Source organism: Panthera leo, chromosome D1 (genome assembly GCF_018350215.1).
Source record: "Panthera leo isolate Ple1 chromosome D1, P.leo_Ple1_pat1.1, whole genome shotgun sequence".
NCBI classification, from domain to species: Eukaryota; Metazoa; Chordata; class Mammalia; order Carnivora; family Felidae; genus Panthera; species Panthera leo.
The window spans coordinates 25,410,451-25,426,973 of record NC_056688.1 but is presented as its reverse complement, the minus strand read 5'-3'; the positions used below and the strand labels follow the sequence as shown (position 1 = coordinate 25,426,973).

Sequence of the window (16,523 nt, the reverse complement as noted above, 5' to 3'; positions counted from 1 at the left end):
TGATAACTTCACTATTCACAATCAGTGTCAATCAAAAGTCGACTTCCTGGAGGTCCGTGGTGGTCTTTGGCTATCTCACCCTCCTTCTTGTCTTCACCTAAACCCCTTCCTTGATTTGGACCTTCAGCTATTTTGAGTTTCTGTGCTGCAGGACTGGGTTAGAGAAAAGGATGAATGACAAGGAGAGATGTCACTTTTAAGGAACCGAAATAATAAATTCCCCCATTTCCAGAGTGGAAAGTATTTATGGTTTGATCATGGTGGCTTCTTCTAGTGTCTAAGGGTGAGGGGTGTTGGCAGCAGGAAGAAAGCTGAGGAGAATTCTGGGGAAGACAGAAAAGACTGGCTCCGAGGAAGCTTCCTTTGCAAATAGAGAAGTACGCACACTTGGATTTTAAAAATACCAGCATTTTCTTAACACAACATCAATAAAACAAGATTCCCCAAAGCAACTCTTGATTTGTTCAGTTGTTTTGCTGATGTGTTCAGAACGGGCAAGGCAGGATTGGTTCAAGATCCTCTCCTTTGCGGCTCATTTGGACGTATAAATGTACAATTCATTCATCAGCGGTTTCCCCCAGCTTTTCCCGGGATCAGAAGTGTCTGTTCTTGTCATCTGGAAGCCAGCATTGTTTTCTCACACCTTTTGGAAATCTAACAGTTGGATTACAACAATCCTTCAAAAATTAGGATTATCACATACAAATATTTTCCTCTTGTTACTGAAGGAGGGGCATCATCTGAAGTTTGAACCAAGAGCTAGAGCTTTATTTTCTGTTCCTGGCTCCTTCTCTCATTTGCTGTGGGAAACCTGCAAGTTACTAATGCTTCAAGGAGACAAAACTGGGGTTAGGTAAAGGTAAGCAGGTGTGTTCAAATTGATGGGGTGGGAGGCGGGGGGGGGGGGGGGGGGGGAGAGTGTTGGTCAGCAGTTACATACAGTTAACAGGCAGGTGGTGGTAGTTCAACATATGCTTAGAAATCAGGAAACAGTATTAAAAATAACTTTTTTCTGAGGTTCAGAAAGATATATGCTTAATCTTCTAGTTAACTAAAGGTAGATCTCAATGTCTGACTCTAGCTATACCTAAGCGTGTCTATGTACGTACCTCTATATTCACTGGTTGCTTTGTTACTTAGAACCAACTACCTCCACTTATGATAACCAATGTGTTAGTGCAAAACCATTAATTATTTGGGATCGCGTTGCGGTGTCCGAAGTGTCCGAAATTCCCAAGTGGAACAGGGGTTGTGCATTGTTGATTGTGTCACAGCTGTGAATGATGTACTCCAGAAATTCAAAACCACAGGGCCTCTGCATTTCTTTCCGTGCTGGTGGTAGTTGTGGGGTTTCCAGTTTTCTCCAGTGGAAGAGAGTCTGTGAAAGGAAGGGCCCATGACTACATAATTAGAAGAAAAATAGCTTCCCCTTCCACTCAACCACTGCTATAGGTAAACTGGAAGCTTATGGAAGCCCATGATTGGATTCCAGTTTGGGGGCCCTGTTCTATGCTCTTCTAATAACACAGAAGTATTTGGGCCTTTGTCTAGGGGTCTCCAGGAGGCCGCCTTGAGCTTGATCCTTCTCAAGGACAGCGAAACAAGATTTCAGCTCTCCAACGCTGCCTCGTCTTAAGTCATTTCGTAACCATGATACGGGTGAGCTCTGAAAAGTCTAAGGCTCCTCCAGAAACACTGAACCGATTCCTGACTCACAAACCGGCTGCAGTCCAGGACTCATAAAGCCCTTCGAGGACACTGGCTTCAGAACCCCCTGCGCCCGCTCGCACGCACGCCCCTTCCTCCGCATGCCTCACGTCCTGTGTGTCAGTCTTTGTGAATGAATGATGTACACGCACTCGGAAAACTATGCTGCTACTGGGGGGGGGGGGGCAGGAGCGGGTGACCAAGTCCTCAAGAATGCGTGGCGAATCAGACGGACTTTCCCCAACGGCCGTGGCAGCCTCTGCACCCAGCCTGCTCGCCGGCCCTGGGCCCTTCCCGGCGCGGCAGAGGGCTCAGCGCCCGGCCGGCTCCGCGCTCAGCTCTAGGCAGCAGGGCGGCTGGGCCCCGGCAGGCAGCAGGCAGGGGGCTAGGGCGCCGGCGGCCGCGGAGCCCCGCCCCGCCTTCCTTTCGTTTTGGGCCGCCGCCGACAATTGGCCGCTGGCCTCTGGCCCCGCCCCCAGGCCGCCCCCGCCCCGCCGTCCCCGCCCCTCGCTCCTCCCCCCCTGCCCCCCGCGGAGAGCCTGGGGGATGGGGGGGGGCGGGCGCGCAGACCCGGCGGCAGAGCCTCGGCGCCGCGAGAAACGCCCTAAAGAGGAGGGAGAGAGGGAGGGAGACCGCGGCTCCGGAGAGCGAGAGCGAGCTGAAGCTGCCTGCCGGCGGAGAGGAGGAGCGGGGCGAGGACGAGGAGGAGCGGGGCGAGGCGCAGGCGAGGCTGGGACCCGGGGCGCGCGCACTTCTCCGCAAAGTGCCAACTTCCCGGGAGAGTGCCGGGCGCGCACCTTCTGGGCGCGGGGAAAAGTCAGCGGCAATCTGAAATCTTAGGGAAGAAAGTCGGATCCCCCCCCCCCCTCCCGTCCCCTTTTCCCCTGTTACTAATCCCCATTAAAAAGACAAACAACAAGAATAACAGCAAACTTGCCATAATCCTGTCTGCCCCCCACTCCTGGCACCATGAAGGCGGCCGTCGATCTCAAACCGACTCTCACCATCATCAAGACGGAAAAAGTCGATCTGGAGCTTTTCCCCTCCCCGGGTGAGTGGTGACTGTCGAGGCCCCCACGCCAGCTTTGGGCCGGAGGCTGGGGTCCCCTCCGCTTCTCCCCCCCCCTGCTTCGCTGTTCCCTTCCAGGCAGTTCGTTTCTGCCTGAGCAAGGCGATGCTGGGAGCAGCTGGAAGCAAGGTAGAGAAGACTGTTGGTGGCCTGGGACCCTTGTTTGGGGGGTGGTATTTATTTTCACAGCTGTGTTTTTGTGAGTAATGGGAAAAAGCTTATAGAATGTCCAGCACCCCCATTCCTGCTTTCTTATCTTTCCAAATGAGTGAGAACGCTCTGGCCTTTTCCCCTAGCTTTGGGGGGGGGGGGTGGACACTGCCGCAGAAGACATCATCCACTGGCCCCCGCATTACCAGAGCTGGAGTTGGATGGAGGGCCCTGGGCAGTAAGAACCGACATAGTGTGTAACTGACTGGCCTGCAAGCACGTTTCAAACATCTTGCCGTCCTGCGCCCCTCTGTCACATGTCCCTTTGCTATCTAGCTCCTCTTTTCTGGGTTGAGGGCAAGGACATGGGAGGAGAACTGAAATGATCGTCTTAACTTCTGGAAACATCCCGCTTCTATTCCTGCAGGTTACTTACTTTACCCATCTTCCTAGTCTGCCATAAATTTGCCCTCTGCCACCAAAGATCTGTTACAAGAGGGAACAACGTCCTGACACCAAACGCGACTTTGTGTCTTTGGTTGGTGGTTGGTTGTCCAATTCCTTGGTTTGAAGGATTTGAAGAAGAGGATAGGAAAGGAATGTGATTTTGTCTTGGAATCCAGAATCCCTGGGATAGATGCGCTTTGAGAAGAGTAGATGTTTTCTTTTAGGATGGGCAACAGCCAGCTATCTTTTAGAAATTAGTGATTTTAGAGGTAAAGGTATATAATAAGATACAGTGCGAAGGTGATGCCATCTGGAAAATAATTCACAGAAGTAACCTGCTTCTCTGTGGTATCAATAAGTTTAGCTGCTCCCGCCTGTGGTTCAGGCTTCTTTGCCTCTGCTGTAATGAGTTGCTTAGTTTAACCCTTTCTTAATCTGCTTAAACTTCAAACCCAAGCCCAGCTGATGTTTTGTCATTTGGAGATCATTCCGAAATGTTCATAAAGACATGGATGACCATGTCCTCTCCTGTTAGACCCCCTCACATTCAGCCCCGGTACTGGGGGTTCCACTGGGAGGTGCACAAAGAAGGCTAAGACTGTTTGTTGTCACAGGGATGTTGATGGTCAGAGCAACGCTGAGTTCAGCTAGAACCGTGGAGACATTTCGGGCACTTAGAGCTACAGCTCAGAAATGATGCTGCTGTGATGGTTGTGTTTGGGGTTCAAGGAAGCCAGAATAAATTCTGTTAGTCACAATTGCACCAAACCATGCATGAAAGAAATGATAGTTCGCAGCCAAGATGTAAGCTCATCTCGTAGGTTCTTTCCTTAAGAATGGCTTGTTTGTATGCATGCCTATGGGGAAGAGACAGATTCGGCTGTCTGGGAAATAGCATGTAAGCTGGTCAGTTTCCATACCTACAGTGGATTTCAGGGGCTAGGAGTGAAGAGCCCCTGGCACCACGTGTTTTGGGTCACAGTGAACAGCTGAGGTGATCTGGGGGGTAAGTTAATATTAACACTAGAGATTTTGAGCATATGGAGCTGTTATTTTGGTTATTGATAAAAAAAATAAGCCCCCGGGCAAGTAACTTTGCTTAGCTTTCCCATCTGTAAACTGGGGACAGGAAGCCCTAATGCTACAGTCAGCATCTATTATAATAGGAATCTTTACAATGCCTCTCTTTTCCAGAAAAGGTTGACAAGCCACTGGTCAGGTTTTGTAAGCATCCTTCAATACAACAAAATGTCAGTGGGTCAGAGAAATTGGGCAACCTTCTGCCATTTATCGTAAGGAGGTTTGGTTTCTGGCACTGTCTTGGGGAAGACAGAGAATCTTGAAAATATATACAGAAGTTTTTGGTTTTGGTTTTTTTCTGGATTTTTGGTAGCGTATATGTGAATATTGTACCCATATCTTAGAGAGGAAAATACAGGCACAGAGAAGGTAAGTCACTTAAGAAAATCTAGTAAGCCCGTGGCTAAGGTAAAATTAATCCCTTTTCTAACTTCTCAGTGTACGTTGCCTTCCTTGAGTGATACTGCAAATTACGTTTGAAAAGCTCAGCAAAGAAACGTCAGTTGAGGCTTAAACTTGCAGGTGCAAGGATAGAAGAAACATTCGCCATGGCTGCTGCCTTTGTTGGGGGGTGGAGAAGACACTGGCTAAGTGGGGATTTGCTTTGCCCATCAGACCATATAGGACATGTGTTTAAAGTTTAACTTCTCACAGCGTGGCTTTGTGTCCACAGCTGTGACTTAAATATTTTTCACAATGATTCTTTGGGTTGTTTAGTTTCTTATGTGTGGAGACAACTAGTGTGGGATCTTATCTGCCTTAAATAATTAAACCAAGATTTTCCCTCCCCAAATCCAGGAGCCAAAGAGAGGCAGCAGGGAAGTAGGTGCTGAAATGGGAGTCCTGGGTTTTTTGCCTGTCTTTTGTGGCTAGGACCTGATCCTGAACCTTTTTACACTTTTCTTCTAGATTGAGACCTCACAGATTTCCAACAGCTTTAAGTACCAAATTAACCTACGCTTTGAAATAACATTGGAATTGCATATTCCTTGTAAGTGTAAAGTGGGTATGCCATTCTAATTGCAATATATGATGGCAAGGCTCTCGGGTCTTACATGGGCTAAAAGAAACAAAGCCATGGAGAGTCCATGAGTTCCCTCTTGGTGTGGAGCTCACTGAGAAGGGTGGAGGCTGGGTGCCAAAGCAAATACATTCCCAAGCCGCTTAATTTTCCCCTCCTTCTCCACTCCACCTTGCTGGTGAGGTGAGCGAAATGCTCAGGGAGGAGCGGGAGTGCTGATTCTCCCATGTTTGCTATTTTATGAGAATGAAAGGATCACCCCCGTCCTCCATCAGACACCCACATAGTCCTCAGAGACAGGAAGAAGATGTGTTCCTTCGGTCGTCCCTTTGGTCAGTCTTTATGCCTTCATCCGTGTAGACAAGAAAAACGGGCAGCGTTGCCCAGGCTATTAAGCTCACTGTGCTCCCAGACCCCCGCGGACCACACTCCATTAGTGACTAACAAGCCCAGTGGTTCAGAGCCCGGAGTCTGGAGCCAGCCTGTCTGGGATTGAATCCCAGCTCTGCCACTTACTAGCTGTGTGACTTTGGACAGATTACTTCATGTCTCTGTGCTCTAGCTCCTGCATCCGCAAAATGAGTGTGATAGTTGTTCTGTCTCACAGGGCTGCCAGGAGAATTGTGTCTGTTGAGATGTACAAAATCTTAAAGCAGTACTGACCCCAAGTAGATTCTAAACAGTTAACTAGAAAACAAGTCAACAGAAAACCAGTGTAGAATTTTCAGGGACCCCTTGAAATGTTTAATAGGGGCTGTTGCTGTATAATGTACTTCCCCTCATCTCCTTTTTTGGGAGAGAATGTAAAGTTGAAGAGAACTTTTTCATCTCCTTAGCTGAGATCTCATACCAGTGAGGTTCCATTCTGTGGCCCACAGAGCAAACACAGTGAACCAGGTAACTTTCAGAGTGTCCAAGTACCTCGAGGTCCCAACTCTCTGCTAAGGCACGGGGCTTGGTCAGTAACTTTGGGTGATGGGGGTTATCAGTGCTATCTCTAAGCAAGCAAGAGAGCCACCAAGACTAGGAGTCAGGGGGACATTTGAAGGGCTGACGGAAAAGTAGTGTTTCAATTATGCAGAGTTGAGAAATGCATCATGTCTAGTTATTATAAAGTATCTCACATTTTATTTATTTATTTGGTTGGCAAAGCTTGCATTCCTGGCATTTTTGGTTGGTTTGTATTGCTGTGTTTTGTTTTTTTTTTTTTGTCTATGTAACTTTTTTTCTTTCTTAAAGAGACCAGACCACCCTGTAGGAGGGTTCCCGCCCCCGGGAGACAAACCAGCCCGTGGGCAGCCTCCCAGAGCCCGGCTTACTCTGGGCTCCAGCAAAATCTCTACAAGGCAGAGAGCTGGTTAGCATAGGTCAGGATTTTTCAGGAAAGCAGCTCTCTCTATTTCAAAGAGCACAGATAACTCTACAATGGCTATAGCAACAGCATAATTACAGACGTCTCTCTGGTTTGCGGAATGAATAACCGGTGGCTATCATGGCAGTCCATGAGCTTGCATTGGAGGTAGTCTCTTGCCATCCCAAGTTACAGGGATTTCTCTGAAACATGCATGGAGCCTGGACTTTCCCATAAAATAACACTGTGACCCTTCACCTGGACTCAGGTGGGGAGAGCTATTTTTTTTATCTATTTTTCAGATGAGGAATGGGAAACTCAAAGAGATACATAATTTTGCCCAAGGCCACACTTGTTAGAAACTTACAAACTGATGAGCTGTTTGCAGGCATGTTATACCTAAAATAGAAGCCCCGTGTTATTCACAGACACTCTGGAAATTAAAAGGGATGCTCGAGAAAGCAGTGATGGTGGGTGCTCTGGGGGCTGAGGAGATACAGGGCTCCCTCCTTGCATGACTCCTCTGACCTTAGGGAAAGGGCCTATTCTGCAGACAGTCTCCAGGCCTGCCAGTCCTGACGTGTTGCCGTAGGAAGATGCTTGAAGGTTCGAGCAATGCTTGCCTTGGACCACCACGCGGAGAACCCGGGTTCTTGTTTGTCTGATGTCTTCCCAGATGTATTCTGCTCTGTCACAGGTGGCCAGATGATGCTGGTCACTTCCAAGTTCACATCCTTCCTGGAGCCTCCTGATGCTCCCTGTTTTGCCTCTTGTATCACAGACACAGCTCTGCAGAGAATCTCACTCACAATCTGGTTGATGAGAGACATAGATCAGCAACTAGTGTGTTTTCTTAGTTCGGTTGTAGTTTAATTTTCCTGCTTCCGGAAGAAGCTATAGGCGCCTACATTTTCTGTCTCTGCACCAGATGTTTTATTTTTTCCAACTAAAATGTAGCATTTTCAAGTCCGTTCCATGAGTCAGGGGACTGTTTGTAGTTATTTTGGCACAGGGAGGAAAGGCGAGCTTTGGGATTCTACCTGAAGATTCACCAACCCTCTACGACCCAGGGTTAATAGGGAACAAACAGATGTCCTGACCACTTGTCCATGGGGTAGGTATTGTTCCCTCTATCACTGCCTTATGGGGAGCATTTTCTCCCAAGTAAGTAACATCCTCGGGCCCACACAGTCATCGTAGAGATGGATTTGTATATTGACAACACAGTTTCCATCTTTTTATCTGGCTACTCCAGAATGAAATGTTGGTCCCACTTCTCCGCTCAGACAGAATCTCTTACAAGATTTGCTCTCACGTTCACAGCCTTTTAGGCCCACTCTTTGCTTACAGCTGCTAAGCTCTTAACTCAGCACTGGGAACATCAAGACAATTCCCCAATGTATCATTTCTGTTGGTCATGTGCCTATGGCTTTGCTTTTTTTCAGTTGGGTTAAAGACATCTTTTTTCAAAAGGTCGGTAGATGTTTTTCAAATTGCATTAACAGGCTATTTCTACTTGGCTACTTTTCGAAGCCCTGTGCCTATCTGTGTTACTTTTTTCATTGTGTAGTTTGGAGTCTCTGTGCAGATACGAAAAGAAATTGGTCTGTGTTGGAGGTTGCAGTATATCCAATTTCATTGGCAGGGAGCCATGCTTACAGACACACTCAAAATACTGCTGGTCAAGCCATAAATATTTATTGATTCTTTGGCCAATTTCGTCATATTTCCCAGGTGCTTTCCAGTTTCTGCTGCTTGTGTCCAAGCCTGTCACTGGGCACTTCTTACTGTCCTGTCACCTCTTTTCAATTGTCCTTTTCTGTAGCATTTAGTTTTGTCCCTGAGATTTGTAAAATATTGATGCAGATGGTGCTTGAAGGCCCAAAGTAGTATTGGCCAGTTTTGTATTGGGTTTCAGATCTTGATGTTGTACAGGTAGTGAGTTCATTTAATTTACCATCTAAACTGGGACGCTTTTGAGAGTGTGATGGGCACTGTGAATAATGATACTAGAATGATGGACATAAACTGAGACTCTCCCAGCAAACGAGGGTCACACTACTTAGACACTGAATTGAGATGACAATACTCTTTATGATACCTACTCTCAGTCGCTAATCTTGGGGGCTAGACCTTCCAAACTAAGCTACGAGGACCAGATTAAGAGTTTGAAGCAATTCAAGTTCAGTGTGGTTTCCCCCAACCATGAGTTATATTTTTAAATGTGTTTTTGACGCATAATATAATATTTCTCAGAGCCTGAGAAACAACTACAAATCAACCTCAAACAAGTCCACCTCAGGCATTTGAAACCTCTTGGTAGCTTTGGGTAGCTATGCTAAGCTGTTGATTTTTGCTTTGCAAGGTTCTGCAGAGAAACTGTAAACTTTCTGCATGTAGTGTGTGTGTGGTTGTGTGTGTATGTGTGTGGTGTATCTGTGTATGTGTGGTGTGTGTGTGTGTGTGTGAGAGAGAGAGAGAAAATGAACTTTCGAGTAGGGGGGAAATGTCATCATTACACAAGCAAAGACAATTAACATTTTTGCTTTGTTTTGTCTTAATGCGCGTCCACGGTGAGAAGTTTTACTGGTGGGATCAAAAAGGGCAAGGAAAAAAAAAGTTTTTTTGGTACCATTAAAGTGGGTAAAAACAAAAGCAAAAAGCAAGCCCTCGGTGCTTTAGGAGAGGAGGAAGGGAGTGGTGGATTCAGTTGCAACATCCCTTTTGGCTAAAAAGGAAGAGACAGAAAAACGAATGAGGGCAGGAAGAGAGTAAGAAAGTAAGAAAGAACTCATAAAGGAACAAGAAGAAATACTTAAAGAAAGGAATGCAAGAATTCACGTGATTATTTCATAGACTTTTGGAGAACTCATAGGGACCCATCTCAGGTGGTCAAGTGGGTGACCTCAGCTCTGTTGTTCCCACTCTTAGGCTGTGGAATCTTTTCAGAACCCCCTAAATCCCTCATAGATGCACGGCTGGTCAGGGATAATCAGATGGAATCTTCCCTGTGTTCCAGATGCTTCCATGGCTAAACATGCAGGAGAACCATTGTGTGAATTTATGGAACTCTGTGTGGATCAATGATTATTTCTGTTTCCTGGGCCCGTTGGGTTCTTTCTTCCAACACTTCTCAGCTAGAATAATTTCACGGGTCAGCTTTAGAGAGAACGTGGCTATTTCAGAAGCATTGGAAGGGGGCGTAAGAACAGGGAAAGGATTATTTTAGATAGAACAGTGTGGGATGAATGCCAAAAGTTTAGAGTTAAAAGAAAGGCTTACATAAATATGAAGAAAAATACCTTGATTGTAGAAAGGGAAGAGAGAAGGAAGTGTGAGGCCAGGACCCATGTAAGAACATTTTGAATCTCAGGATGAATTTTGCCTTTGAAGGTAGGGAGATTTTAAGGACAGAGAAGTGTTACATTGAATAGGCTTCTGAGAGGGGTGAATTTTTTTTTTTTTTGGTAGCATTACTTTACCTCCTACTCATACTGTTAAAACCTCTGTATCAGTTTATCAGAATAGGCGTTAAACCTCAGAGAAGATGACAGAATCAATCAGGTACGTATTTTCAAGGTACGAATGAAAAATAAAGAATCTAGGTCAGGCAAGGGCATTCCTAAACCAGGGAGTGTTTGCAGATCATGGTTTTTGAAGCATTTAGGAACTCTAAACTGGGTGCCAGGTACTGTAACGGCTCCTCTCTAATGACTTTTTTGTGTGATGACAGTTTAGTGCTGGGGAAATTCATTACTTCAGCGTTTAGGTTTAAAGTAAGAGTGTTTTGGAGTCGGATTTTAAAATAGCCTTCAGAAACTCCATCACAGGAAATTTTTGGTGGAAGAGTTTCCATGCGATGACCTTTCTACTTTCAGTATTTATATGTTTTTCCTGTCTATTGGCTATTCCTTGCCTAAAATTGAAGTGAATTCTGTACATGAGGCACAGGTTGTCTTATATCCTTGAAATACTGGTTCCTTGGATGGAACAGGAGACTCATCAGCACAGTAGGAATACATATTGTGTGTCGAGTGAATAGGGTGTCCTCTGGGGGGCCCATCATTGGTTGGAGAGTCAACAGAGACACAGAATCGGAAGCAGGCTCCAGGCTCCAAGCTGTCAACACAGAGCCCGACGCGGGGCTCGAACTCACGAACAGTGAGATTATGACCTGAGCTGAAGTCGGACGCTTAACCGACTGAGCCACCCAGGTGCCCCATGTTATTTCTACATTTTGAGAAATGTAGCCTGGGTGCTAGCCATGGCTTTGCACCTGTTTTTGTGACCTTGGGCGAGTCATTTCATTTTTCTGGACCTCAAGTTCTTCCTCAGTCAAATACATCAGCTGGAGAAGATGACCGATGAGGTTTCTCTTAACACTGACATTTTATTTATTTTTTATTTTATTTTATTAAAAAAATTTTTTTTTCTTTATTTATTCTTGGGAGAGAGACAGGGTGTGAGCAGGGGAGGAGCATAGAGAGAGGGAGACACAGAATCCGAAGCATGCTCCAGGCTCCGAGCTGTCAGCACAGAGCCCGACGTGGGGCTTGAAGTCATGAACCACGAGATCATGACCTGAGCCGAAGTTGGACGCTGTACTGACTGAGCCACCCAGGCGCCTCCGCCCCTTTTTCTTTTAATGTTTATTTATTTTTGAGAGAGAGAGACACACACAGAGTATGAGCAGGGCAGGAGCAGAGAGAGAGGGAGACACAGAATCGGAAGCAGGCTCCGGGCTCCAAGCTGTCAACACAGAGCCCGACGCAGGGCTCGAACTCACGAACAGTGAGATTATGACCTGAGCTGAAGTGGGACGCTCAACCGACTGAGCCACCCAGGCGCCCCATTAACACTGACATTTTATGACTCTAGATAACATGTAAGATAATTCAGGCACGGAGGGAGCGAAGAATGGCATTCAAGGGGTAGGCCAAACGAGGATGCTTTCCTCCTAATCCTCAAATTCTGTTCCTTACAGTTCCATCAGTGGGAGAATTTGGGATACATCTGTGAAGGTGAATAACTTGACTGCAGAGAGGTGTCCGGGACCATTCCTGGCCTCGTTTGCAGTCGGAGAACCCGGGCACGTTGCCTCAGGGGTGACACTGGGCCAGGAGTCATACCTTCCTCTTGGTCCCCCTCCCTGAGACGGCTTCCTCGTTCCAGGAGCCTTCGCTACGTTTGCAGCGGAAGGCAGTTCCAGGGTGGGGTCTCATCGGGAGGGAGGAGATGGAGGTTAGGGGTCCGGTAGGTGAAGCAGCCAGCCCCAGCTGCCTCCCCAGGGCTGAGCATGTGGTCTGAGCCCTGAGCTTATTTCGTCTAAGCTGCCACTTCTCTGTGCGCTGCTCGCTTGGTAGGTAAACAGTCCCCTCCTGCAGCAGGAATGCGTTCTGCTGAAAGCCACCTCAGTGCCTCTTCCTGACATAGTCAGCGAGTCAAGGCCCCTGACTCCTGTTTGTACAGAGGGAAGGGCCCCGGGCCCGCTTGCTTCTGGCCTTTCAGGGAATGGTGTCTGCGCAGCAACCGGCTGACCCTTCCGCGGGGCGCAGGCCGTCCGGTGGAGTCCGAGCCAGACAAGACACCACCTGCTTCAGTCTCCACAGCCGTCCAGGAAGCTGCGAGTGTATGTCGGGGTGTGGCGAGCACAGGCCGCCTGGCTTTGCAAAGGCCGCTCTCTGCCGCCGTGGAAGAGTGTCACCTGCACACAGCTGTTATCTGAAAATCGTTTTTCTTTTTCTTTCTTTTTTTTTTTTTTAAAGTCAACACCTCCCTGCTTTCCTTTTTTTGTCTTATATATTTTTTTAGTGTTTATTTCTGAGAGAGAGAGGGAGAGAGCATGAGCAGGGGAGGGGCAGGGGGAGAGAGGGAGACAGAATTGGAAGCAGGCTCCAGGCTCCAAGCTGTCAGCACAGAGCCCGACATGGGGCACGAACTCACAAACCGCGAGATCATGACCTGAGCCGAAGTCGGACACTGAATAGACTGAGGCTCCCAGACGCCCGTGAAAAATCATTTTCTTGATGTTACTTCTACATTCAAAAATTTTTTTTAACATTTATTTATTTTTGATAGAGCACAAGTGGGGGAGGGGCAGAGAGAGAAGGAGACACAGAATCGGAAGCAGGCTCCAGGCTGTGAGCTGTCAACACAGAGCCCGACGTGGGGCTCGAACTCACGAACAGGGAGATTATGACCTGAGCTGAAGTCGGACACTTAACCGACTGAGCCACCCACGTGCCCCATGTTATTTCTACATTTTGAGAAAAGCCTGTCACAGTTCGTCCTTTCTGTCAGCAGCAGGCGGACCAACAGTGGCATGTCAGTTTGGGGAAAAACAAGAAAAACTGCCACTGGTAATATAAGGTAGACTTTACTGGTACGTACATAGGGATAGAGTCTCTCCATTCCTCTTGATCCTTTTCCTTTTTTTTCTATTAGTTACTAGGTGCTAACTTATGAATGTGTCAAGATATTGATGTGCCAGGGACCTCATTATTTTACCCTAATCTCTACTAGCCGAGTATTCTTTCCATTTCACAGATGAAGAAACTGAGAGGTCACACAACTTGTCTGAGCTCACATGGCTGGTGAGTGTAGGGGTTCGGATTCAGACCCATGAACTCTGAAGTTCTGTGTGTGCTGCCTCCAGAATTTGCATAAATCTTTGGATGTTTGTTGAATTTGGGGGAAACACTACAGTCTGTCTGGGCTTAGGATTGACCAGTTCACTTGATTATCATTTGCTTATCATTTGGCAGAGATTTTACAGGGAGACACGTGACTTTACCACATTTGACGCTCACTCGAGGTAATTCTTTGGGTTAGGAACATTTTACAAATGGGGAACCTGCAGGGCGGATCCTAAGTTTTCTTTCCCCAGGTTACATGGTAGGTAAGTGGCAGAGTTAGGACATGAAGCTGTCTTCCTCCAAACCTCCTGACTTTTCCATTCAGCCACGTATATTTTCACTATTTCTATGGTACTTGGTAAATACATGGCTAATGATAGTAATGGTAATGAACACTAGCTCGAGATCAGAAATGCCAACAGGACACCCTCTTCTCTATTGTTAGATATAGATTTCCTCCACATACTTTATATGTAGTTAGTGGGTCCCACACAGTTGGCTCATTATTGAGCTCTGAGTGGGTTTCACCGACGACTCTGACATAGGATCTGAAAAATCTGCATAGCTTTCCAAGATGCCAACCCACTGGCCAACTTTTAAGTAGGATGGCAAGTTAGTTTCTTCTCAAGTAAAAAAAAAAATGTGAGTTATTACTCCACAGGCTTTTAGACAAATGGGCAGTTTCCCTCTGGGGTGGCTTGATCTTAGACTTTGGGAAATACATTATTTTGTTCAATATAAAGAATTTTGAAAAGAATTCCTGTCCCGCCTGTTTCCTTGTGTTGAAATATATAATCTTCTGTGCCTCTGTTTACCCGTTTTAGCAAATGAGGTCCATCTTAATGACTGGCAGAAACCTCAGGTAGCCGGAGGGGGAAAAAAAACCCCTAAAACCGAAAAACAAAAACCTTTGAATCTCCTCCTGCATTTTATGGGAAAGAATTGTGCCAAAGAGCCATATGAGAAGTGATGACGTCTTAGATGAGTGGATTTTAAACACCCCCCCACCCCCCACCTCTGCTAGTTTCCATTTGGGGCAGGGGCATTTGCTATGGCACCAGGTATAAACACTTGGAGTTTAGCAAAATTATATTTGATTACCCCTCTAATACAATGTGTTGTTCCTTAGCAGTAAAAAGAAGGCCCCTCCCTCCTTGTGTTGGTTGTTCAGGAAGCTAGAGCATTCCAACGTGGAGTGACAGGTGATTACACTGAGAAGCGTCCCCCTTGGCATGTTGTTGTTTTCTTGGGGGGGGGGGAATGTAATCCTGAGTAGCCAGCAGGGCCCTTGGGGGGCTCTGGATCATAGGGCAAGAGGAATTACTGATGGGGAGGAGAGGGTGGTACCCTGATTGCACCAAAAATGGAGATAATCACATTATGTTTGGTCCTTTTGAACCTCGGCACTGAACTTAGTGCTTGCCAGGAAAATGTAGTCTCTAAGGCATATCTTCCTGTGGCTGCAGCGTGTCTCCTTCTCAAACAGGGGATTGGGCCTTTGGCTCCCTGCTCTCCACCGGTGGGTAGTTTGGGTCAATCCTAAGGAGTCCTTGGTCTTAACCTTTTCCTGGTATGCACATTTTCTGGGCTGAAAACTGGACGGGTCCGCTTATAGGTGGTCATCCTTTACGTTGTATTGCCTGGGGTATCAGAATGAGGATACCTGTGTCTGTTTTTGCTCTGGGCTGCCAGATTGTCGCCACATCTCAGCATCATCTCTGGATTCTTCTGGAAGAAGGGTGCTCACTCCTAGTGAGCTGCCTCTCATTGGGAGAGAGTAGGAGAGTTAATGAGCTCAGGTTTGGAAAGTCTTCTGGAGTCATTGGCGATGCAGGGAATGTTATTAAATTAGTGGGAGAGATGATACAGACAGAGTTGCAGTACTGAATACATAGGAACTGGGATGAGTCATGTGTGTGAGTACAGGAAATGCTCCTTGATTTTGCATAAGAACAAGAGTTCAGTGTTACACCTTCCTTGCCTCCGAATGGCGACCGAACGTTCTTCAGAGCTGCCGGGTGCTCGTTTTTGGCCTTTGTGTGTATCTGGGCTTCAGTTTGGAGAAATGAGAGAAAAGTAAAGCTAATATTTACAGGGCACCCACTATGCGCCAGGCACACGGCGGGGTGCTTTGCACAAATAATCCCCTTCCTTAAACAACTTGGTGAGGTTGGTGTTTTAATCCCCATTTTGAAGATAAGAAACTGACTCTCGGAAAGGTTCAGTTCGTTTTCTGGAGGCCTTAGAGCTTTCGAGTCACAAATTTGAGCTTAGATCTCTCTGATTACAAAGTCCTACCAACTTAGAATCTGTTGGGAGAGCAAATTTGCTAACATTCTTATTGAAAGCTGTGATTCTTGGCACATTGTTTTGTGCTTTATGCTCTTTAGGCTCCTCATTATTACCAGGGTAAGGAAGAAAACATTCAGTAGATCTATAAATATCTACCGCTGGTATGTGTAATACAGGGAGAGAGAAAAAAAAAATAGTTCCCAGAGTTTTCATTGTGCATTTTCAAATTCAAAATTCACAAATGAAAAGTAGCTAACTGAACTGACCGAACTCCCATACAGAATTGGAGCCTTGGCCCCCATTTTTCAGATTGGGAAATCGAGGAATGAAGGAGGAGCTCCACCCTTCCTTGAGAATTCTCCAGGGAGGGGATGTTCAGAGGTACAAGCCTCGGCCTTGAGGCCACTTGATGCAACAGGAATGTTTGTAGATAAATAAACACACATGGAATGAATCAATGTCTACATGGAAGACCTGGCGTTAACCTCTGATTCAGTTGGAGATTTTTTTTTTGTTTTTTGAAAAATCAAGTATCTGTTTCTTTATTTCTGGATTTCCGAAGGCTTCTTTTGGGGAGCTTTGTGGCTTTTCTATGCCCTCACCTATACTCTTCTGTGATGAATGGGCTAATGGGGGGAATATGGAATTCCAGGCTGGCTTCAGTGTCTCCAGCGGGTTGGGGTGCTGGATGAACAAAACAGCGATGTTGTTTTTTTTCAATGAGATTGGGCCCTGGCAACTTGCCTCTGGGTTCATAGGGTTTGGTCACGT

The 16,523-nt window shown here is 46.6% G+C and overlaps 1 protein-coding gene across 1 annotated transcript in view; it reads left to right on the top strand.

The window, feature by feature from the left end:
• Window positions 1-2,287: 2,287 nt before the first annotated feature.
• The window catches only part of ETS1 (ETS proto-oncogene 1, transcription factor), a 66,193-nt gene continuing 51,957 nt past the window's right edge, over window positions 2,288-16,523 (top strand). The window contains exon 1 of the mRNA XM_042906811.1: window positions 2,288-2,758. Within this exon, the coding sequence (XP_042762745.1) occupies window positions 2,677-2,758 (82 nt within the window). The 5' untranslated portion in view covers window positions 2,288-2,676. The remainder of the gene's footprint in view (window positions 2,759-16,523) is intronic.